The sequence below is a fragment of the Anabrus simplex genome, chromosome 3 (genome assembly GCF_040414725.1).
Source record: "Anabrus simplex isolate iqAnaSimp1 chromosome 3, ASM4041472v1, whole genome shotgun sequence".
Taxonomy (NCBI): Eukaryota; Metazoa; Arthropoda; class Insecta; order Orthoptera; family Tettigoniidae; genus Anabrus; species Anabrus simplex.
In genome coordinates this window covers 83,342,359-83,368,623 of record NC_090267.1, presented here as the reverse complement: position 1 = coordinate 83,368,623, position 26,265 = coordinate 83,342,359, and the positions used below count along the sequence as shown (strand labels likewise).

At 38.3% G+C, this 26,265-nt stretch overlaps 1 protein-coding gene across 4 annotated transcripts in view; it reads left to right on the top strand.

Annotated features, from left to right (window-relative positions):
- Cul5 (cullin 5) overlaps positions 1-26,265 on the top strand; it is a 277,814-nt gene that overhangs the window by 47,372 nt on the left and 204,177 nt on the right. For all 4 annotated transcript variants that reach the window (XM_067142608.2, XM_067142605.2, XM_067142607.2 and 1 more), the window contains 2 exons: positions 5,819-5,960; positions 13,062-13,282. In XM_067142608.2, coding sequence (XP_066998709.1) covers positions 5,819-5,960; positions 13,062-13,282 — 363 coding nt within the window. The remainder of the gene's footprint in view (positions 1-5,818; positions 5,961-13,061; positions 13,283-26,265) is intronic.

Genomic DNA, 26,265 nt, shown 5'->3' with positions numbered 1-26,265 from the left:
ATTATCCCCTAACGGAGAAGAGCCACTTTAGGCCTTTGGTGAGATAAGATAACCAGACAGCGCGACCTTTCAATACTTAATTACTGTACTCAAGAGTCTTATAAACACGGCTCACAGAAAATGTGTATCAAAGACAGGAGTGGAAAATATTATTTTTGGCCAGCTGTATGCTAGAAATTACCCACTGTGTGCCACCTGAGCCACGGAAGCTCTTCAGCATTCTCCTTACTGGACCTATATAATTCTCTGTAATCAAGTTGAGATGATTCTCTGCAAAGTTTGTATATTTTTCTTTTCCGATTAACCACCACCATAACCTCTGCCATGCCACTGAACTTAACACTATCATTTGAAGTCACCTACTGAATTAGCTCAAGGAAACATGAGCAGGTGCTTACTAGAAAGAGTGCCTGCTTTATCTTTATTCACCAGAAATCTGGAGCGCCCACTCTACTACTCGAGCGACTGGAGTATGTACTCAACGTCAGAGGTCTGCTGTGAGTGACTACTTCCGACAGGTGGTTTTTATTACATAAAATCAGCTTCATGATCCGTATCGCACTTCAATAGATTCACAATTAAGTATTTATTTATTTTCTACCTAGTCGATATAATGATTGCTTAAGGCAATTTAATGGTTAAAAGTGGTACATGTTTCGTATATTATCAACATCTTCAGCCACATAACACTGTTTAGATGAAAAATATATAAGTTGACAAAGTAATGCTTTAGAGGAAGTGTCCTTAAAATTAACATAAGATTGACAACATTTTCTCTTGAGTTATATGTTTGTTTTAATGTTGTCAATCTTATGTTAATTTTAAGGACACTTTCTCTAAAGCATTACTTTGTCAATTTATATATTTTTCATCTAAACAGTGTTATGTGGCTGAAGATGTTGATAATATACGAAACATGTACCACTGTTAACCATTAAATTGCCTTAAGCAATCATTGTATCGACTAGGTGGAAAATAGATAAATATTTAATTGTGAAGGTGGTTTTTACATGTTATAATTTTCATGTTAGGTCTGTATTGAAATGTACGTAAATACAAAGTTTGTTACAAGTGTTATTATTTTTTTAATATCCACCTATTCAATACAAAGAGATCTTTTTTAGAAATTAAGGAAGACTTATCTTATCGTAACACATTCGACTTTCACTCCTTCAGCCAGTTAAATAGACTATAGGCAGCTGAACAGCCATTTAAGAGGGCTGTTGTCTAATCACAACATACAAAATTGGCATCTTTAACAGTCTTATCAGCTTTGCTTTTTCTTATCCTCTAACAGGAGTATTCAAGGAGGCACATTTCTGTTTCATTATAAAGATTGAGCTGTTTATTGCTCTACCCCCAACCAGTTTTTTGGGCGCATTGACTCAACGCTCCAGAAAGTATAATCGTGTGAACTTTTGATATGCAGCTTGATACTGCGATTTTAGCCAAGGACATTCTAATAATTTTTATGTTTGGACAGACACCTACATTTATGCTCTTTTTATAACTTGTAAGAGCAATCAGGGTCCTGATTTTTCACCATACAGGTTTGAGTTTGAGGCTGATGATGCCCTTAATATGGGCGAAACATGTTCCTTAACACTTTATAATAATATTTAATTTCTAAAAATATCTCTTTGTATTGAATAGGAGGTTTTTATTCACCTCATTACGAGTGCCTGCTCTAAATTTGCGAGTAAAGAGTGTGTGCTCATTTTTATTCACACCACCCATTGTATGTACATGAGGTCTAGTCATTTAATTCTCATATGGAGCAATGTTATCATTGTTTAGCTGCCGTACCCTGTGCTATGGCAAGTCATTGTTCTGAAAAACAGCTTGTTCTCAGGAGTTATACTACACTTGTAGCTATGTGCTGTGTGCTCTCTGTTGACCCTTTGCATTCTGATTCTTTGTGGTATAATGGATTTGTCCCAAACAATTGGCAAATAACACTTAGAAAATAATGTGTATTGTAGTTACTAAAGGACCTCCCGAAGGTATCACCACCTTGACGAAGGCAAAATATGTTTTGCCGGGTGTTTATTGGAGGCTTGCGTGGTCAAATGATCCTTAGAGCTATGCCGGCGGGAGCATCTGCTCCTGGTAGGGCCACCCAAGCCGGACAGGTCTAAGGTGATGATCCAGACTAAGAGTGATACCCTGGTCCTCCAGGTTGGGGGTTGAGCGTAGGGTTAACTCCCCTACCTCGTAAAAAAAACCAACTGTTACGGATACCTTAAGAATGAATAATGCAGGACTGGAAAACTTGGTGACGAACCGGCAAGAAAAACGGCTAAAGAGAAGGAAAAATGATATTATATTAGCAACGTGGAATGTTAAGACATTGAAGAGACCTGGCAAGTTAAAAGTATTAAGGAATGAAATGGATAAGTATGGAGTGAAAATAGCAGCTCTACAGGAACTAAGATGGAAAGGGCAAGGGATGATGATGTCTGGACAACATATTTTGATGTACAGTGGAGAAAAAGCAGGCAGTAATGGCACAGGATTCCTCATACATAAGTCAGTAAAGCAAAGCGTGATCAACTTTACTCCAATCAATGATAGGATGTGCTCTGTGAGAATTAGGGCAAAATTCTTCAACGTAACTGTGTTTTGTGTGTACGCCCCTACTGAGGAGGCAGAAGATGAGAAGAAAGATGCATTTTATACCAAATTGGAGGAAGAAATTAATAAAGTTCAAAGGCATGATGTGAAAATTATCCTTGGAGATTTAAATGCAAAAATTGGAAGAGAAGAAGTGTACAAACACTTAGTAGGGAAAGAAAGCCTGCATGAAGTAAGTAATGATAACGGATTGAGATTGATTGATTTTGTGAGTGGAAAGCAGATGATAATTAAAAGTACTTGGCATCCTAGGAAAAACATTCACAAGGAGACCTGGATTTCACCAGATGGTGTGACAAGAAATCAAATAGACCATGTTATCATAGACAGGCGACATGCATCAGATATTATGGATGTTAGAAGCTGCAGAGGTGCTGATGCAGATACAGACCACTATCTTGTTAGAGTCAAGTACAGACAAAAAATAGATTTGGCAAGAACGGAAAAAGTAACAAGAAAGGCAAAGCACAATATTGAAGGACTAAAAAATGAGGAATTGCAAGAGAAATACAAAAAGAAAATAGCTGAATCTTTAGCAATAAAAAGGGAATTATGGGAGAAAGGAGAAGTGGAAGATAAATGGGAGATACTGAAAACAACTATCAGTGAAGTTGCAGATAGTACCCTGGGAAAGAAGAAATTGGTAAAGAGAGCAGAATGGTTTGATGAGGAATGTTCAACATTAATCCAAGAGAGGAATGATGCTAGGAACAGAATGCTTCAAAGGAGAACAAGACAAACAGTAGAAGAGTATAGAGAGAAACGAAAAAGAGCAGATAAGATATGTAGATATAAGAAAAGAGCTTTTGAAAGAAAGAGAATCGAAGAACTGGATGAAATGAAGGATAGAAACGAGGTACGAAAGTTCTATGAAAGAACAAAAGACATTAAGAGAGGGTTTCAACCAAGAGCTGTTTTCTTCAAGGATAAAAATGGAAACCTTCTGGGTGATAAAAGCAAAGTGCTTGGAAGATGGCAGGAGTATTTTTACGAGTTACTCAATGGAAATAATGAAGATGATAGAGAGGAGGAAAATATAAATGTTGATGGGGAAGAAAGAGAATTGGAAGAGGAATCAGTAAAAGAGCCAGACTTAGAAGAGGTCAAAGCTGCAATTAATGCATTAAAGAGTAATAGAGCCCCAGGTGAAGATGGAATGGAGTCAGAGCTGTTGAGATATGGGGGAGAGGGAATAGAAATGGCTGTTTATGAATTGATTAAGGAGGTTTGGACAAAGGAGGAAATACCCAAGGATTGGACATTGGGTATAATTTACCCATTACATAAAAAGGGAGATAAGGCAGTATGTGGAAATTATCGAGGGATCACCTTGCTGGATGGAACGTACAAGGTTTTTGGTAAGGTACTAGCCTTAAGATTGGAATTATGGATGGAAAGAATATTAGGGGATTACCAAGCAGGTTTTAGAAAACATCGCTCTACTCTGGATCAGATATTTATATTACGACAAGTGCTAGAGAAATTTTATGAATATGACAAACAGCTACATCAGCTGTATGTTGATTTTAAACAGGCATATGACAGTCTAGATAGGGGTAAAATTTACAAGATTATGAAAGAATTTGGAATCCCAAGGAAATTGATTAGATTAACAGAAATGACTTTGAAAACAACGGTATGCAAGGTGAGAGTGGAGCAAGATCTGTCAGAGGAGTTTTTAGTGGAGAGAGGACTAAGACAGGGAGATGTACTTTCCACACTTCTTTTTAACCTAGCATTGGAAAAAGTAATCCGTGAATTGCCCATCAACCCAGGGGGAACCATTTTGAACAGATTAGTACAAGTGATAGCATATGCTGATGATGTAGCAATAATTGCAAGAAATGAAAGAGCTCTTGAAGAGAGCTACTCAGTATTAGAAGGGAAAGCACGGGACCTAGGACTAGAAGTGAATATAAACAAAACAAAATATATGAAGATGGGAGATACAGAGGGAGTGAGAGGAAGGACCCCAGTAAGATTAAATGGGAAGGAATATCAAAGAGTCGCATCTTTCAAATATCTAGGCTCTATAATAACAGAGGACAATAAAACCTCCGTGGAAATACAGGAGAGGATAACAAGTGGAAACCGATGCTTTTACGCCTTGCAAAATATGTTTAAATCCAGGAATGTCAGCAGGAATACAAAAATTAAAATATACACAACAGTACTAAGACCAATAGTTATGTATGGCTCAGAATGCTGGGTGATGACCTCCAGAGAAGAACAGTGGCTGTTACGGTGGGAAAGGAAGATATTGAGAAAGATATTCGGTGCAGTAAGAGAGCAGGATGGGTGGAGAATGAGGACAAATGTAGAGCTGCAAGGACTGTTTGGCCAGCCAGATATTGTTGCTAAAATTAAGCAGGGAAGAATTAGGTGGGCCGGTCATGTTCAGAGAATGGCAGAAACCTGCACCGTAAAAAAGGTGTTTATAGGGAAACTTGATGGAAGGAGGAGGAGAGGAAGACCCAGGAAAAGGTGGATTGATGATGTTGAGGATGACCTTAGAAAGTTAGGAGTTAAACGTTGGAGAAGAAAAGCTGAGGACCGAGATGAATGGAGGCAGGTGATAAAGGAGGCCAAGGACCTACAAGGACTGTAGCGCCGACCAGTAAGTAAGTAAGTAAGTTACTAAAGGAGTGTTTGAACCACTTTGAAGTCATTTATGACTTGTACTTCAGCAAGGTATGGTATTGCTTGAAAGAATATATATATATATATATATATATCGTTGTTATGTACAGTACTTGGTTTGTACAGAGAAGTGCTCTTTTGACCATGATTTTTATTTTTTATTTTTTATTTTCATAAACTTCATTGGCAATAGAGAAACCAACTGCTGTTGATTCATGGTATGATGGGGTTTGAAAAATAATTCTGCTTTATAATGAGATTAAAGGTTGGAAATACTCAACTAGGTATCTGCATGTTTTGTACCCCTAAGGGGAGATGGTAGCTAGATAACTACCAAATTATGAAATTGGCATAGCTTTTCTAATATCTGGGACAGTCCAAATCATTAGAAACTGCGTCCAACCATCGTTGTCTTGGTCTCCCTCTACTTCTGTTACTCTTCATGACTGAGTCTATGTTTTTTAAAAGCACATTTTTCAGAAAATCTGATACTTCTCCTTAAGCCAGACTACTTGCTTTGATATGTTTTTCTTTTTGTTTGTAGCTTATGCTGGATAGTTGGAACCAGAGTATCTTCTGTGATATTAAACAAAGGCTTCAGGATGCTGCTATGAAATTAGTCCATGCAGAACGTAACGGAGAGGCCTTTGATTCTCAGCTTGTCATTGGAGTTAGGGAGTCATATGGTAAGTAGTATATGTTAAGTTTTTAACAGATGTATTGTACGTTTACTAAGCTTAACTAGGAGATCCCAGCATAATAATGCGGCTGTGTAACCTGATAAACAATCTCGGATGAGACTATATTGATCAGTGACCCAAGCCGCCAACACAGGCTTTGAACTGCCCTCCTCCTACTTCGTCTGTGAGCTCCAGGGCATCACTCGAGCAAAATGGGGTGGTTACATTCGAGAGAAAAAAAAAGATATTTAAGATTGAGTCTTATCTAATGTGAAAGTAGGATTTTTGGTTCAACTACTTACCGGATAGTGCTTAGCACTACTAGAAATGACAAGAATCATGTAATAGGGTCCCGAATATAAATTTATTACTGTATTGCAACATAATAATAAACGACACCATTATAATAAAGATCTCCACACAAATGAAGAAGGTATAGGTGAATATTGGCTTGCCTGAGGAGCGTTCGATAGTATCAGTACACTGCAGACTTACTCGGACAAATTACTCTAATTGAAGTCTGGCAATAAATATAATCTTCATGTTCTTTAACATCATCTTTCTGTCGATCGTCTTTTATCACCAGAGTAGATGTCTCCGACGTAATACACACTTATTTCACTTACAACCGGTTCTTTATGCTACATGAGTACACAAAATATTTACATAAGGCACACAACAGTGAGCAAAATTCTCAGGCTCCCTGCATATCCTGACACCAAGACTCACAATGATGAACATCGGCCCTCTTTGGGCTCAAAGAAATAAAACCCTTCACACAATCTTATCCACCCTCTGTGTACAAGTGGGGGCCATTTCTGAAAGATAAAAATAGACACACACTTTGTCTGCCCCATGTGAAAGCTTAGCACAGAGCTATCCCATGCTGGCACAACCCGGCCATAGTCCAGATTCGAACGGGACTCCTCTGACTGAGATACACACATTTGAAATCCCTAAACTATCTGTCCCTCCATAATTCTAACCAGGGGAATATTTCTCAATTACCATATTATCATTTAACACAAGTGTTCTTAAATGGAACTATTAAGAGAAAACACAATGTGGAATTCAGGGGTCCGTGGCCTTAAACTACAATAACACAGCACGCCGCTCTGCATGGAAGGAAGAAAGAAAGAAAGAAAAAAAAGTTTCCCTTCTGTTGTGCTCAAGAGGTCAGTCAAACGGTCCTTCTCTATTCACTGGCTACCACCTCCGTACCCGTCATGAATACAGCGGCTAATTCTCCTCCTAGGGTACACTTACTACCGCCCCAATTCATTTATTTCTCCCATTTATATCATATCACCGTAGAATTCCCAAGGAATATTATCCATTTACTCTCTGTTCTCTCATTCTTCAAGTCGATTACCTTGGGTCATTATAACATTCCACGAACCTACTACGCTGGCGTAGCAGGGGGAGAGGTGATACTCCCATGTGGCGTGTCCCAGGTGTCGGATAGGGGGTTCCTAACTGGCTTGCCGGCGGACTTGAGGGAAATAAAATGCCTCTCGCGGACCAAACACACAACCCTCTGTGGGTGCGGGACGCAGATGAAGAATACACCCACTATATCCCGTGTCTGTCGTAAGAGGCACCTAAAAGGGGCAACCAAGGGATGATCAAATTAGAACCATGATACTACTTGTAATTAGTACCACCACCAGGGAACACCATGGGTCGCTTTTACTTGCGCGTAGTACCACTATGTTACGTACACATTAGGTTTGTGATTAGTAGCGACAGTGTGTGTGCTCAGGATGCATTTTACGGTGCCTGTGATTCGTACCACTATATGAGCGACACCATGGTTCTGCCTTGCCTATGATTAGTACCCACTTATGTGAAGAATACCATAGGTTTGCATTGCCTGTATAGGTTTGCGTTGCCTGTAAATAGCGGCACAATGTGTGAAACACCATAGGTCTGTGTTACATGTGCGCATTACGTTACTTGTGAGTAGTACCATAATGTGTGGAATACCGCGAGTCTACACTACTTTTGATTAGTACCGCAACATGACAAATACCATGGTTCTACTTTCCTAGCAATACGTACCATTATGAGGAGCTGATGACCTGGATTTTGGACCCGTTCAGATTACAATCATCATCGATTCAGTATTGTGCTTTAGAAGCAGACCCTTGGTCAGTAATACTATTGTCTAGCGCTAGTTTCTGGTAATGTGGGGCATTGCGGGTCGGTTCCACTGATTGTTTTAAATTCATCTCCATCCATTCATTCTTCGTCCTCACGTTTTGAATTCTGGTCAGTGGAGGATTATAGATTTTTAATTGTCCTTACATTTCATCTCATTTTATGCCATTAGGAGCTGATGACCTATATGTTAGGCCCCTTTACACAACAAGCATCATCATCATCATTATAACATTCAAATTCCTTACTTCATACCTCATTTTAGACTATTTTTCACATTCGGCACTCATTACTTGTCATATTGCATATCATAGTTCCTTGGGCATAGGGCTGTCACTGATCTTTATCTCATATCCCATATTTTCTCTCCACCTGCCGTCAATTCTCATCACTCTCTCAATTTCCTGGTACCCAGTACACTTCACATGCCTTTGCTGGCTGGACCTAGTGTTTACAGTGCACTATGTCTTATGGTATAGGCTAGAGCAATTTTGTTACTTTCATAGATCTGTCTCTGTCTTATCCTTGGCTTTGACAATATGAAAGTGACCGAGGTATGAGCGATGCTAGTAATGCCAATCCTTATGCAGCCAGTCCCTGCTATGAATGGTGTGAAAATGTTGCTCATAGGGTCAGTTGGTGTATGCATTTCACTGGGCTTGGCAGACTAGCAACTCTGGCTCGGTGAGGAAAGCAACAGGAAACTACCCACTCCTCATTTCCCTAGTACGCCTCTTTAGTGATGCCTAGGCCATCTATGACAGCTGATGGCAGAGCTGTTGAGGACCCCACCAGCATTAGCGCTGAGGGACTGAACACACATACTTACTACACTTCACACTGATTTTGCACACACACACACACAAAACAGAAAAAACAAAAGAATCACTCCAGATGAGAACTAAGTGAAATCATCACATCAAGGGAGATCTGCATATTGTCCCTAAAATTAATCTCCACCCCCTAATAATCGCAAGTTTGTATCACTTTGTCTCAGAATTCTTCTTTCTTGAAATACATTATGTCTTATCCCCTATTATACGGGTCAGGTAAGCATGCTCTGATTGGACCTTTAGAGCGACCAGTTGTAGGACATGGTAACTCTCATCCACTGCTCACTACTGATTCCATGCTCAAAATGCTAACCTATCGTTGTCTCCCATACACTATAACATATTACAAATCATCAGTAACAAAAATACTCCTCACAAAATACTAACCAGAAAGAAAATGGGGTTTCTTACGGAAAATTTAGCTCTCTTACCTTTCCGTTAACATGACTAAAGAAAACTCAAATTCAGTATTAGGGTATGCATTCTTTACAATGTTAATGTCATTAAAAAGAAAACCCTACATCATTGATCCCGGTTGATGAGTGCATGCTAAGTACAAACTTGACATCTACTCTTCTATTTTGGTGATCATGTTCCTTCCAAGGGGAACCCATGGTGGAGTTGTTCTCGTTCATCCTCTCGGCACTGTAGATGAAAGAATCAGCATTTCGCCTTTGCCGGTAGTAGTCCATGTTGAATGGAGTCATCCAGCCGCTACCAATCTTGATGTAATCCCATAGGTCACTGCTCCTGCACTCATCACGCGTTCCTCTCTGGCTACAATGACACATACACAGAATTGAACACAGGAGTTTCCCTTATGTAAACGAGTCACTCTAGACACGGGCAGTTCACATTGATACTATGAGCAACGCACTCATAGACTTGAGAAACCCTTGTTCAGAATCGCCGCGATTTTCTGCCATGAATTTTTTATGCTAGTTGACTGCTGATGGGCCATACCTTATGCCAGCATAGTTCTAGCCAGCTCCCACTCTTATTTATTCAGATGTTCTAGCAATATAGTTAAATATTTTATATTTAATGTCCACCTTTTCAATACAAATTATAAGTGATATACATTTATATTCACATTCAGGGACTAGTTTCGACCTAAATCGTAGGTCATCATCAGCCTTGAAGCATATTACAAAAATGTATCGAATAAAATAAGCAATGTAATGACACAATGATCTTAAAAAACTGTACGTACAATCAGTAGAATTTTAAGTTAAGGCTGGTTGATTTTTTTTTTTTTTGTGTGTGTGTAAAATGTTTAAGCAATAGAAGACACAGTGTAGTGTTAATAATATTTAAAATGATATGTACATACCATATGAGAAATAAGGTAATGTTCAAGACTTTTGTTGCACAACGTTAAAGAGATCCTTTTAATAGGTTTATAAATGCTGGTTGCAGTTTACGCATAGAAATGCAGTTGAAGTTGGCTCTCCAAATAAGCTGCAGGCCATTCAAAGTTTAAGTGTTCCAAAGCCAATGTTTGACTTGTGTACACAAAACTATATATTCAATTCACCTGAATGCGATGCGTGATGTTAGAGAAGGCTGTTCTATATAAGGAATCTTACTTTTAAAGAGTTGCTCTTAATAGAGGTTCGTAAAATGTTGGTGCGCTGCTATATATTTAAAGCTGCTTTTGATAGATAATCATAAAACGTAGGTTGCAGTTAATGCATAGAAATACGATCGAAGATGGCTCTTTAAACATGTTGTAGTCTGTTCAAAGATTAACAGCCAATATCAAGGTGTCTTCTCATTATATTAAAATATTTGGGTTATGTACATAAAAAACTATACATTCAGTTCATCTGAATGCGATGAATAATGTTAGAAAGGCTCTTCTGTTTAAAGAATCTTGAATGATGATGATTGTTGCGCATGGAGGTCCAAATACATTAGTAGTATCTATAAGGTGGTGGGCTTTTGCAGTTCAATGCGGACTATAAAGATTTTATTTGTATAAATGATGGTTAAGAATAAAAAGAGTTATGATATGGGAAATATAATAAATGACATACGTCGCATGGGAATCACCTCATGCTGCAACTTGTGGATTGAAGTTGGATGTGAATAAAGGTTGAGGAGAGGAATGTATGAGGTTCTACCAAAGTCTTTAGGGGGAGGTGTGGGCAGGGAAGAGAGTGGGGTAGCAAGGAAAAGAAAGGGGATTAAGGAGGGGCCGATGGATGCGGGAATATAGGTGATTGCCTGAGTAAGGTATTATGAATAGAACAAAAAATCGGATTCTGACTGCTAGATAAAGTGTCTCTGAAAGTATGAATGAGCAGGTCAAATAAAATGTTTGGTTTTTTGGAAATGCCATTCAGATTGTAATTTGGATTAAAATATTGGTCTAAATGTATGAAGCAGTTTTCAGTTATATTAAGGAGGGGTCATTTATGCATAATTTTGAGGATTTCCATATCCTGATTAATGTTAGTAAACTTGTGATTGTAGTCATATATGTGTTGTCCAGCTGCTATAATTTATTATATTTTAGAGTATTGACATGTTCTAAGTACCGTACATTAAAACTCCTTCCAGTCTGGCCAACATAAGCAAAATTACAGCTGTTGCAGCCTACTTAATTATGCATGTAATCTGAGACTTTTGTCTAGGCTCGATTGGCTATTATTCAAGTTTCCTGATGCACAGTTCACAAGATTCACTCTTGGGTTATAACATTTAAGACCACGATGGACAATAACTTCGTTCTTTCTTAGCTGTCACAAGACTCCCTTGGGTCATCCATCAGCCTTCCTTTTATTTCCAGCTTGCCAGCACGTATGGTTGGAGGCTCTGTCATGCTTAATTAATGAAATTGGCTCCATTAATAATTGAAGCTTGCAACATTTAGAGAGGGCCTATTATAGACCTCAAGTTCCTCTTTCACCTGAGCTAAGTGCAACCACAGATCGATTGGCAGTTTTTATGTAATCAAGCTCCCCCCTTTAATTAGAGTGCCTGCGTCCCTTTGTGGATGGAGTTAACCTTAAGGTACAATTCTCGGCATGGGGACGCTGAGTGTTCACATGTGTTAGCAATACATTACAGCTGGACATCTGATGACCTCAATTCACCCTGTGAATAAAGTATTCCATATTTTCAGTCTGGGATACACAGAAAATTCAGCTCTGTTCATTGACACTCCCTACATATTTTCCCTATGTCTGGATCAGGATATCACATAGTTTCACGCCAGAATTCGATGTTGGCACTCGTGAAATGTAGAGGAAAAATGGGAAGTTGTTTCTGTTAGTTTGGATCCCTGTAACTAAGCTCCATTTCTGGGCGTATTAGACTGCTTTTTGCATCGCGTCTTGTTCCTCATTCTTTCTGACGAGAGGGAATACTTTTCTCGCGAGGACTGGTTTCACCTCCTCCTTTCTATTGTCGCCGGGCTGAGTGGCTCAGACGGTTGAGGCACTGGCCTTCTGACGCCAACTTGGCAGGTTCGATCCTGGCTCAGTCCGGTGGTATTTGAAGGTGCTCAGATATGTCAGTCACATGTCTGTAAATTTACTGGCATATAAAATAACTCCTGCAGGACAAAATTCCAGCCCCTCGGCATCTCTGAAAACGATAAAAAGTAGTTAGTGGGACGTTAAGCCAGTAACATTAATTTAATTACTTTCTATTGTTAGCCGGGGCTCTTTCGCGGGTCCAATTCTGACCACACACCGATCGAGTCCTGGGGATGTTCCTTTTGCCCAGTATGCTACAAATAACATGACTTCCGAAATGATTTTAATGAAATGGAAATATGCATATACTGCCAATGAACTGTACAGGATGCTGTACGGTTTCAGTATCAAAAGTAGTGCACTCCAACGAATCTTATTCAGAGGTATTGCCCAAATATCATCATTTCATGTTTCATTGTTCCAATAAAGGATTTTTTTTCCCCTCCAGAGCCATCAGTTCTTAGAACGAATGTCTTTGGTTGAGAATATAGGTGTGCATTTATAAAGTGAGTACGTCATTTTCGGCTGAGGAAAGTGTGATCTTTGGTAAAGTGTTCCACACTTCTGGGTCTTCAACTCGATTTTTAAATAGCACAGAGATTTTAATGTAGTTTTCATTTTCTTTCCAGTTAACCTGTGTTCAAACCCAGATGATAAATTACAGATCTATCGAGAGAATTTTGAAAAGGCCTACATAGAGGCAACAGAGGCATTTTACAAAATGAAGGCTCCTCAGTATCTTCAGGCAAATGGAGTTCAGAATTATATGAGGTATGCAGATGCCAAGTTACGTGAGGAAGAACAGAGAGCGCAGAAGTATCTGGAATCGTGTAGTGGATCTGTTCAAGTTGTGAGTAGTTAATCCAATCTTGATATCAATTTTATTTTATATACTTTTTTTAACCATCCTCAAGCAATACAGACCATTTGACCACATTGCTATCCAGTTTGCTATAAACAGTTGATGCCTAATATTCAGTCAATCAGTTTATGTTAATTCAATAAAATGTTCTACAAATGTCTTAATGCATTGAGCCCACCCCAGTTCTTCACCCAGGCTTTTTAGGTCTTTTATTTCAAATCATTTTGTACACAATTTGTGTAACATATTGAAAAACCATTACCGTATTCTAAAAGAATGAGGGTCCGGGGTGTTTGAAGGTAAGATATAAGTGTTGTCATCAGTATTTATGTTTTCTAAATTGTTTTGAAAAATATTGAATTATAATGAAAAAGATCTTCCTAAAAGCAGAATAGGAATCGTCAATTATTTCTTTTACATATTATTTCATTTTTTTGTTCCAACAACTCGTGGTATTCTGGACATATTTATGAATAAAATATAGGTGAATAACGTAAGAACACATGGAAAACAGTTGCATCAACTTCTATCATGATGGTATGAGGAGATTTTGCCAATTTCTTGATGGGTGTTAAAAAGGGAAGGGCAGATTGTGGGGTAGGACTATTCATCAGGAATACTATTGCTTGCAACATAGTTCTTGTGAGGCACGTAAATGAGCTAATTATCTGGGTAGATTTGGCAGTATGAGGAATTAGGATGAGAATTGTCTCAGTGTGTTTACCATGTGAGGGTGCAGATGAGCAGGAAGTTGACGGTAGGGGTACAGATCCATAATAGACTATTGTATATTTTAACCAACTTTGAAATCAGAAAACCTATTAGAAATGTTGAGTGACATTGTAGTCAGGGTCGAGAGAAGGAAGAAGATAGTGCTAATGGGCGATTGTAATTCAAGAGTTCAAAATAGAACTGAAGTATATGGGAAGGTGAGGTGGGGAATAGGAATAGGAATGGGAGGCGTTTACTGCTGAAACCACTAACAGAGTCCAAAAAGGAACACAATTTTATCACCAAGTTAGGTCTCTTCTATGGGACAACCAAATACCTTTAAGTACAAAAAGAACCCTTTATCAGGTATATTTTGTGCCAATAACTGCATATGCCCTTAACCTGTACAATCAACCGTGGAAATAGTAGCAGACTTCAGGCTGCAGAAATGATGTTCCTGAGGTCATTGCTACAGGAAACAAGAAGAGATAAGATCCAGAATGAAGGGATCCATCATAATACACAAGTAAAGCAGTCGCTAAGGAAAAATGTAAGAACATCAAGACTCAAATAGTATGGCCATGTAAAAAGGATGCATCAAATGAGAACAGCAAGAATATGGCCAGAAAAGGGACTGGAAGCAGTAGCTGCGGAAATATGCACAAAATACCGTTCATCTCGGCTAACCAATTTCTGTAGCTCCACAGCAAGTTGTGGAGACTTTGCACATGCTGTGAGGAAGGGTAACGGGTGTGTATATATTTTTCTTTTGCTAAGGTCATGGACACTGAGGTATAGTTCACCCGCTTGCCACCCGCAATCCTCAGTCTGGCAGTCTCTTTAGTGTCTGTTAGTTTTTTAGTGTGTAGTCAAATAGTAAATTATTTTAATTGTATAATCACACCGTACTTCTTTTTAATTATAATAAATGCTAGTATGGGATTAGCAGTCAAGAATACATTCTTTATGGATAAGGCTATTCTCTGTTACACATGGGACGGTAGGGGTTCAGATCCATAATAGACTATTGTATATTTTAACCAACTTTGAATTCAGAAAACCTGTTAGAAATGTACAAGTTTTCCAGAGATTTTTCGATGATACGGACCACTAAGTATCTCTAGGCCTAGGATAGAGAAAATGAAATGTGTCTGCAAACGAATAAGGGTAGAAAATATCCAGAACTAGGAAATTAGAGAAAAGTATATGGATATGATTGGTGAGAAGTTCCAAACAATGGGCAATAAGTAGGTTCAAGATATAGAAAGAGAATGGGTGGCATACAGAGATTCTGTAGAAACAGCAAGAAAATGCCTAGGAATAACTATGTGTAAAGATGGGAAAAAAGCAAACATCTTGGTGGAATGATGAAGTGAAAGCAGCTTGTAAACATAAAAAGAAGGGGTGTCAAAAATGGCTCCAAACAAGAACTGATGCAGACAGAGAATTGTACATAGATGAAAGAAACGCAGTGGAGGGGGAAAAAAAAGTTCAAGATTTTGGTAATAACCTAGAAAGGCTAGGTCAAGCAGCAGGGAAACCTTTCTGAACAGTAATAAAGAATCTTAGAAAGGGAAGGATAAAGGAAATGAACAGTATTTTGGATTAATCGGGTAAACTCATGTTAGAATCACTGGACAGGTGAAAGGAATATTTTGAAAATCTTCCTTGTGATGGCCAAGAACAACTGAGCTCATTGGGAGGAGGACAGTGATGCTGGTGAAATTATGCTCAAGAAAGTGGAAAGGATGATAAATAAACTCCATTTTCATAAAGCAGCAGGAATAGATGCAATTAGACCTGAAACGGTGAAATACACCTGAAAGGCAGGGGTGAAATGGTTTCATAGCATGGAATGTTAGTAAGATACCTTCTGGTTGGACAAAAGCAGTAATTGCACCTAGCTGTAAGCAAGGGAACAGGAAGGATTGCAACAACTACTGTGGTATCTCATTGATCAGTATACCAGGCAAGTTGTTCACTGGGATTTTGGAAGAGAGGGTGCGGTTAGTGGTTGAGAGTAAGTTTGATAAAAATCAATGTGGATTCAGACCACAGGGGCTGTCCGGACCATATTTTCAGTATGCACCAGGTAACTGAAAAATCCTATGATAGGAATTGACAGTTATGTGTATGTTTCATTGATCTAGAGGAGGCATATGACAGAGTACCTAAGGGGAAGACATTTGCCGAACTAGGGGACTGTGGGGTTAAGGGTGGATAATTAATATCAAAGGCATTTATGTTGACAATTGGCCTGCAGTGAGAATTGGTAGTAGAATGAGTTTGTGGTTCAAGGTTTTTACAGGTGTTAGACAAGGCTGTAATCTTTAACATTTCTTGTTCATAGTTTACATGGATCATTAACTGAAAGGTAACCCTCCCAGGTCCCTCCGCGGGCATTTTCATGCAGCCCAGCGACAATTTTTAAGTGCCTTGCTGACTCACTAGGTAACTTGTAATACACAGTTTAACCTAGAATTACTCCTTAACTATTAACCCTAGAAGTCGGAAAAGTTTTACATACCTTATTAAGATGATCTAGTATGATTTAATTGTGTGATATCTGGTATCACATGCTGTCCACCTTGCATAAGGAACACCACACTTTCTACAGTACCCCCCCGAGTTTCACTCACTTTTCTGTTCTTCAGGCACAGTACCTCTTCATGCAGAGTACTGTCACTTTTTATGAGGAGGGGGAAGCATTACAACAGCACATACTTCTTTCTTTTTCCATCCAAACGGGAATGGGGTGTCTTTTGCTGGTGCTTTCTTGGGAGGGATGTGATTGGAAGTGCGGGTCGTAGAGGAAGATGTTGAAACCCACCAGATATCAAAAACAGCTGGTGATACAGCTAAATCATGCAAACCCTCTTCTGTGTGAATGTTAGATACATTATTTCCTTGTGTGAATTTTATTTCTGGCACAGTCAGAAGCAGTTGAATAAGATGGATAGAAAAACACCTTCTTCACCCACTTGCATGTTTTCCGAATTAAGGCATATACCGTATTTATGCTAATAATTCCCGCACCCTAATTTTAGGAAGGATCGTTTTGAAAAAAAATGAAATGATCTCAAATTCCTCCCATCGAAAGAGTAATTGTAAGCACAAACAAACATTTTATACAATTCCGCAAGCTTCACATGGTCTTTAAGCAAATTGAACTTGTTAATTTCTGGATACTGCTGCTTTGCTTGAACATATTTCAGATGATAAAAATACATTATCACTGCTATTAAATATATTTGCCATGAAAATTAGCAAGTAGACCTACTTACAGTATGTGACAGGTATTTCATTAATCTGAACTTGCAATAGGCTCGATTCCCTGTAGATCGGAAGATTCGTCGTCTCTTGCATCACTAGAATTCTCTCCTACATTACCTACAAATTTGTCACATTCCACGTGTAAAACACTTTTCACACATGGTCTCTTTTTACTCGGATATTAACACGACCCGTGATGGATAATTCTTCTCGTGCAATGTAAACACTTGAAACAGACACACCGGCGAACTCGGATGTTAGTTTTGCAATACAGTAAAACCTCGTTAATTCAAAATCATTGGGACGCAAAAATCGGACTTCGAATTACGCGATTTCGAATTAACTACCAACTTGTAATTCAGAAATGCCAACCTTTGCCGCATTAAAAAATATTCTAAGACCCGTTACTGCATGCAGTTAACATTTATTCACAGTTTAAACAACATTTTATCATCAAGTCAGAGAGCTTTTATGGGATGACAAAGTACCCAAGAGAACAAAATTAACATTATATAAACAGTATTTCATGCCAATTGTAACAAAACGTTGGTAACTAATAAGAGACAAGATAGTAAGACCAAGCAGTAGAAATGAAATTTTTAAGAACATTGTTTAAAAAGACAAGAAGAGATAGAATCCAAAATATTAAAATCAGAGAAGAGCTAAATATTGAACCATTAGTACAGAACATGCAGAAAGCAAGACAGATGGTTCGGACATGAAAAAAGAATGGGAAAGGAACGGGTAGCAGGAAGGGAATTGGAAAGAGAAGTTAAGGGAAAGAGATCAGTTGGAAGACCGAGAAGAAGGTGGATAGATCAGATTTGGAAAGACATTAGAGAAGCTGGATTGGATGTGGCGGAAGTAATGGAGCAGGAAAAGTGGAAGGACAGAAAGGAGTTTAGGAGGCTTGTTAACCACACCCAGGCGACTGGAGTGGGACATTGATGATGATGATGATGATGATGATGATTAAACCTTTCATTTCCAAAATATATCCAACAACATGCCTTTACAGTATTCAAATAATGCACTTTGATAACTCACTGACAAATATAACCTTACACAACGAAAGAAAAAATTACTCAAAGACAAGGAGAAATCTATGCTGGCACCCCTGTGCAAGTAATTGATTCATTAGATTACTGTACTTTGTGCATTGTAGATGCCTTTTACTTGCACGGAAAGTACCCGATGCCCTTAAAACATTGTGCTTATCAAACATTCCTATGATGAGGGGTGGAAATAAGAATTCTCTCGCTTGCGTCTGCATTGCAATATAGGACAGTAACTTTGTCCTTACTCGTAATTCAGAAATGCCACCCTTGCCATGTCACAAAGTATTCTAAATCCATTCATGCATGCAATTACCTTGATTCACTGTTTAAACCTTTGAAAATGCCATATAAAGAACTATTTCCTAAATGTATCCTACAAGGTGCATTTACATTATTCAAAAAATGCACGTGGATAAATCACTGACAGACAAACATAACCTCATGTAACGAAAGAAAAGAAACATGATTTAAAGACGAGGACAGATTATACTGGCCCCCCTGTTCAAGTGCTTTATTTTTTGGATTACTGTACTGTTTGCATTTATAGATGCCTTGTACTTGCACGGAAAGTGCCGGACGCCCTTAAAATATCGTGGCTTATCAAAATTTTATGAAGAAGGGAGGAAGTCTTTCGCTTCCGTCTGCATTGCAGCTCAGTACAGTGACCCTATATCCTTGAAAAACATAAGTCCATTTGGGCTAGGCATTTAAAAAAATGCAGTTTCATTGGCATTGACAGTATTGTTTGGTACGTATGAATCAATTATAATTACGAGCCACGCTTTTTCTCCAGCTGTCAGCATCGCCAGTGTTCATGGTTTCTGCTCCTCGGCACACTGCCTGTTATGTGACGTGGCATTCCTTAAAACGCTGAATACAAAACAATTACGATTTCACTCGAACTTAGCAACCTTGAAACGCACTGTAGACATACCAGTGAGTGAAAGTGTGGAAAGCTACCCCTGCACATTCCGGAAGACGTATTCTATCGTGACACGGAGACATTTTGAATTTAAATTACTCTGTAAAATACTATTTTTTTAAATGTAAAGGCAGTTTTAAATTAAACGTCTGAATTGTTTTCTGTTTAAATATGATATTTGGGGGCAGTTTTCTTACATTTGCAGTTACACAAAGCATAACTGTACACCTAACATCGAAAACTAGGTGAGCCAGGAGTGTTTTGCCAACCTTGACTCAAATAAAACCCGCACTCCAATTTCATGCCTCAATTTTTCTAAAATATATGCGACCGGGCGAGTTGGCCGTGCGCGTAGAGGCGCGCGGCTGTGAGCTTGCATCCGGGAGATAGTAGGTTCGAATCCCACTATCGGCAGCCCTGAAGATGGTTTTCCGTGGTTTCCCATTTTCACACCAGGCAAATGCTGGGGCTGTACCTTACTTAAGGCCACGGCCACTTCCTTCCAATTCCTAGGCCTTTCCTATCCCATCGTCGCCATAAGACCTATCTGTGTCGGTGCGACGTAAAGCCCCTAGCAAAAAAAAAAAAAAATAATAATATATGCGGTTATTATTCGTGTAAATGTGATAATGCCAGGTACTGATCCGCTGTGTCTACCCCATGCATGTGTTGATTGTAGTCTGCTATGCATACCAGTTTTAGTTTCTTCCTGCCAAATTTAGATTGTTTGTTGAAGCCATACTTTTCAGTGTTGACTTAGTTAAATGCAATTTCAGTGTGTTTTGACAGACTGAAAAGTTTTTGTTACATTTAAATTTAGATTGTGTTTTAACCATTTCAGCAGAATGCAATGTTGAATTCATACTTATGGTTTCTAGTCCTTCCACGCAACAAGGAGCACTTCTCCATCTTGTCAAAATGTCATCTCACCTTTTTTTAATCGTTTTTGGTGATCCCTAAATTCTTGTGGTAGGCCCCTGTTTTTTATGGATTGTTCCACATATGACAATGTTTCACTCTCGTAATTATTTTACTACCTGGAGACTGTTAGTTATAATAATTGTCCATGCAGATGGAATATCCCTAATGTAGGTAGAGGTTTAAAAGCTGAAATACTGTATCACGGAGATAGCATCATATATTTTCAGTTCACAAGCCATCATCATCATCATCATCATTACCATCATCAGTTAATCGTCTCCAGTTTCCCAGGCGTGGTGTATGAGCGTTCGCCACTTCAGTCGATTCAGGTACCATTCTTCTTCCTGTACTTGTTTCAAGTCCACTCCTCTATGTTCTAAATCTTGTTTGACTTGTTCGATCCATCTCCTTCGAGGTCTGTCTCTAGGTCTTTTGCCTTCTAAACGTTTTCTCCAACTTTTTTTTTTTTTTTAAGTTCACAAACCATGCAAACTTTTATTCCATATTTCATTATCTTACCCAGATTGTAAACATGGAATCGAAGACACCCTCTCCAAGCCAACATTCCTTCATCTAGTGACAGGGGTTTTGCTCTGGGGTGTACACCAAAGCAAACTGGTCTCTAAGCTGATCTAATAGCGGCCTAATTTTGTAGAGCTTATCTGCACTACTGTACTCTCATAATGCCTGTATCATTGAAATGAAGGAATGACATTATAATTTCAAACCAGTTCCTAGGCATTGTTTTTGCAAAAATTGGAGTTTTGAAAGTGGGATCATCTGCCCAGTAAATTTTTATATCTGGCTTCCTAATAGTACCAGTAATAACCATTAGCCCTAAAAAATATTTCATTTCTGACACTGAAACCCTGGTTTCTATATCAGCAGTGCTGAATTCTTTGTGAATGGGCGTGGCATTACCTGGTCTGCGTACAGATTTGTCTGATCATAAACGTGATAAAATCATCTGTCAGAAATGTATTGATAAATGACATATCGTCTCTGTTGTGAACTTCAATATTTAATCCTGCATTGGAAAATAGTGGGTTTGAATCCTACCATCAGCAGCTCTGAAGATGGTTTTCAGTGGCTTCTATTTTCAAACCAGGCAAATGCCAGGACTGTTTAAGGCCATGGCTGTTTTCTTCCCTGTCCTAGCCCTTTTCCAACCTCTCATCGCCAAAAACCTTCAGTGTGTTAGTGCAACGTTAAACCACTAGCAAAAAAAATTAATAACACCGTTTTTTTTTTTTTTTGTTTTTTTTGTTTTTTTTGTTTTTTTTCACAAATAATAATTAATGATTGGTGGAAAGTGCATTGTGCAAACTCCCCTGGAGCTTCAAATAGGCTTATACAAAAAGCTTACGGACAACTAACAATGCTTCAGTACCCTCAATGTTGAAAACATGAATAGGCCTATCCAGTAAAATCACAGGCTGTAAAATTTTTAAAGTTACCCTTTCATTCTCATATGAGAAAGTACATTCCCTGTGATGCTCAAGAAAGTGAAGTTGGGCAAATATTAATTAAAGGCAAAACTTAACTACTGGGACAAAGAAGTTCATGAGCGTGGGTTTTTTCCCCGACATATGGAGAAGCAGTATTGTATACAATACATGGCAAAGAGGCAAGTTGATTTGAATTTAACCTTTATAGACTCTGTTCCTTGAAAAAAATTCACATTTACTGTCGCTTAAAACAGCATTGCATTGTATGTAAATAATTATTTGCATACTAAATTAATTCTACACAATGATTTAAATTAATAAATAATTGTTATGCTTTCATTAACATTTTATATTTATTACTTTTGATGTGGTTACAATTTACTGTAGGTACATTTCTTACTGCAGGTGAAGTGTGGGAAAAATTTCATCTGACATAGCATCTAGGTAGAGTGGCAGAGAGTCCTATAGATGTCTAGAATGTATCAAGCCAATTAATTAAGCAGCTACACAATCATCTCAGAAAGCTCAACTATAATAACCATGTCTCATTAAAAACTATAGTAGTCATAGGCATTCTCTCACTGGCAAGTATAATGATTGTCTTTGAAGTCTGTCATTGTTGTCGATAATGGGTTTTTAGGACCACAGGCTCCTTGCTGTATAACTTGGAGTATCGCAGGATATTTCGTGCCAAGAGTGCATATGAAAAATGTAGTTATTTGCAGTTGATGAGTTTCTGTTACTTTTCATTGTCAAAAGATCTCGTATACATCTATATATATAAAATAAGAGTTTTGTCTGTACATTGCTCAGAATTTAAAAAGGATGGTATTTATGTATCAGTCATGTCCACAGTAACAACGAAATGCACTTTCGAATTTTCCGTAATTTCTGTCTGTCTGTATGTATGTATGTATGTACACGCATCACGAGAAAACGGCTAAAGAGAATTTAATGAAAATCGGTATGCAAAGTCGGGGAATAAGTCACTACAATCTAGGCCATAAATCATTGTATTCACACTTAACGAAATGGTAGTTTCGGCGAAGGCCTAAAATTTAATTCTCAAATACTTATGTTATTCGCGGTCGTATCTTCACGAATATCAGTAGGTAAAGTCATGGAATAAGTTGCTCCAATCTAGGCTATAAATAATTGTAATCACGCTGAGAAAAACAGTAGTTTAGGAGAAGGCATAAAATTTAATTCTTAAATATTTGTTATTAATGGTGATTGGGATCAGATACCGAGAACAAAGAATTATCTACAATCTCTATAAAATTCAGTCTGCAGTGGTAAAGAATCGAGGGCTTTGAGAAAGAAGCAGCAATCCAGAAAGGAGTGAGGCAAGGCTGCAGTTTGTCCCCCCTCCTTTTCAGTGTTTACACAGAACAGGCAGTAAAGGAAATCAAAGAGGAATTTGGAATGGAAATCACAATCCAAGGAGAGGAAATCAAAAACCTTGAGATTTGCCAATGATATTGTTAATTTATCTGAGACTGCAGAAGATCTCGAGAAGCTGCTGAATGGTATGGACGAAGTCTTGGGTAAGGAGTACAGGATGAAAATAAATAAGTCCAAAACAAAAGTAATGGAGTTCAGTCGAACGAAGGCTGGTGATGCAGGAAATACTAGATTAGCAAATGAATTCTTAAAGGAAGTAGATGAATATTGTTACTTGGGTAGTAAAATAACTAACGATGGCAGAAGTAAGGAAGACATAAAATGCAGACAAACACAAGCAAGGAAGAGCTTTCTTAAGAAAAGAAATTTGCTCACTTCAAACATTGATATAGGAATTAGAAAGTGTTTTTGAAGACTTTCTTGTGGAGCGTGGCATTGTATGGAAGTGGAACATGGACAATAACTAGCTCAGAAAGAAAGAGAGTAGAAGCTTTTGAAATGTGGTGTTACAGAAGAATGCTGAAAGCAAGATGGATAGATCGAATCAGGAATGAAGAGATACTGAATCAAATTGGTGAGAGGAGATCAATTTGGCTAAATTTGATGAGAAGAAGTGATAGAATGATAGGACACATCTTAAGACACCCAGCACTTGTTCAGTTGGTTTTTGAAGGAAGTGTAGGTAGGGGTAGACCAAGGTATGAATATGGCAAGCAGATTAGAGCAGATGTAGGATGCAATAATTACGTAGAAATGAAAATGTTAGCACAGGATAGGGTGGCACGGAGGGCTGCATCAAACCATTCTATGTACTGATGACTCAAACAACAACAAGACCAAAGTCCCAGTCACAAGGTAAATATGTATGTCTGGGTACCAAATATTTATGCACTACATCATCAAACTTGCCAGATTGTGTGAGAAAATTTCAGAAAGTAACCAAAGAAAGGTTCTTATTCTGGCAAAAACATGAATCAGAATAGACAATCAGGTGACATACTTCATTAGGGATCTATTCTATGTATTACTTAAGATATTCACAAATATACTTTCTTATTTAGAACGTTATTCACTGTGTTAGTTATCATGCTTACGCTCTGGTTCCACTACTTGCCTCTTGAAGGCAGATATATTGCAGTGGTGGCTTAGCCCGTTCTTGACATTAGAGATAAGGCAAATTCCAGAAACGCAAGAACTTTCGTCTTTCATATTAATGTAATGATCGCTGAGGGATAGCCTGACATCACGACAGATATATCTCTGATCCAGCAACAGATAGCAACACTTAACTCTATTTTTTTTTTAAATTTTGAGTGTTAGCCCGTTTTTCCAGGCATGCCTTCATTTGTAAATACGGGTATACTTGAAAATCTTTCAAAAAAGTGGTTAACTTGTTGTCTCTCTTTATTACTCTCCTTAAATCACATATCAGTTGAAGAATATAATGTAAGAGTTATGACTGCTGTACAAACTTTTATAATACTTACTATTTTAGAAAGGCTACACATGCCTTTTCCCTATTCCTAATACTTCCCTAACTTTATCCAACATTATCGCATAATTTATAGTCTGCAAGTCCTTTCCATTTTCCAATGAATGTAACACCTATGTTTTTAGTAAGCATAAGGAAATGGATTAATTCAGCCAGTGTAAAAAAGAAATAAAGAAAGCAAAGAATTCAAGGCTTGTGTAGGAAAGGAGTGGTAGAAACTGGAGAAATAGCATTCTATATGCCAGGCATTTCAAAATCATTCTTCTTTGTGTATCTTCAGGATTGTTGAATCTGAAAATAATGCCTGCATTTATACCCCTAATATCAGTGCTAAACCAATAGTGGGTCAAGTTTTTACTCAGTCACAGTCATGTCACAAGTGATGAAGATTTAATATTAGAATACCAGAAACCACTAACAATAACTTCCAGAAGTAGCTGACAGAGACTCGAGAAGCTAAATTTTCCCATATGAATCCCATGGCATGCCCACCGGAGGATTAATCAAATTTTTGTGATAGTGTTTTATGACAAAGCCCAGAGTCCTAACATTGCCACTAGTGAAGTCTATATGTAATCTAATCTCTTCTTCCTTAATCACATCTTAGTTGGAAATTATTATGTTCCCCCTCTCCTGTACCATTTCCCTTACCCTCTCCAGCTTATTTCATGTCTCTCTTTATTACTCTCCTTCATTCACATATGAGTTGAAGAATATAATGTAAGATTTATGACTACTGTACAAACTTTTATAATACTTCCTATTTGAGAAAGGCTACAGATGGTTTTTCCCTATTTCTAATACTTCCCTAACTTTATCCAGCATTATGACATAATTTATAGTCTTATTTTCCCATGAATATAACACCCCGGTTTTTAGTAAGCATGAAAAAGTTCCGTGTAATGCAAATGGATTAAGAATAATCCATCCAGTGTAAAAAAGAAGTAAAGAAAGCAAGAAATTCAAGGCTTGGGTAGGGAAGGAGTGGTAGAAACTGGAGAAATCACGAGTGGCTTATCTTCAGTAGTGTGGATACATACGCAAGGCTCAAGGTACCCTACTTTTCTCATCTGGATTACATGAGGTCAGTCCAGCCAATCCAGCTACGTCGACTGCTTTGCAAACATAAGATCTTCCTTTATGTAAAGTTGAACTACATTTATACAAGTCATAAAATGTTGAGAGTCCTGCATTATCCCACAGAAACACACGATGTTTTCTCCTTCCAGGAGCATCCCCCATCACTCTAAATTTGTTTTGAATTTTAAAACACCAGTGCTGAGCCAGTTCTAAGTCTTCCACACAGGAAAAAGCAAATTATGTCCAGGTGGTTGCTGTTCCTTTAGTGGAACAATGGGAAACTGGTTCTTTGCTCTCCATTTCTGAAGTGTACTAATTTCCCTGCTTTCTTATAAAGGTGTTTTTCTTGCCAGAAAGGTATGACAGGATCAAAATCTACATATGGCCAGTTGATGGCCATACAGTGTGTGCCTACTGTCTGTCTTTGCATATTTCTTTACCGGGCGAGTTGGCTGTGCGGTTAGGGGCTCACAGCAGTGAGCTTGCATTCAGGAGATGGTGGGTTTCGCAGCCTTAAAGGTGGTTTGCTGTGGTTTCCAATTTTCACACCAAGCAAATGCTGGGGCTGTAGTTTAATTAAGGCCACACCGCTTCCTTCCCTCTCCTAGGCCCTTCCTATCCCATCGTCATCGTAAGACCTATCTGTAATGGTAATTCTAAAT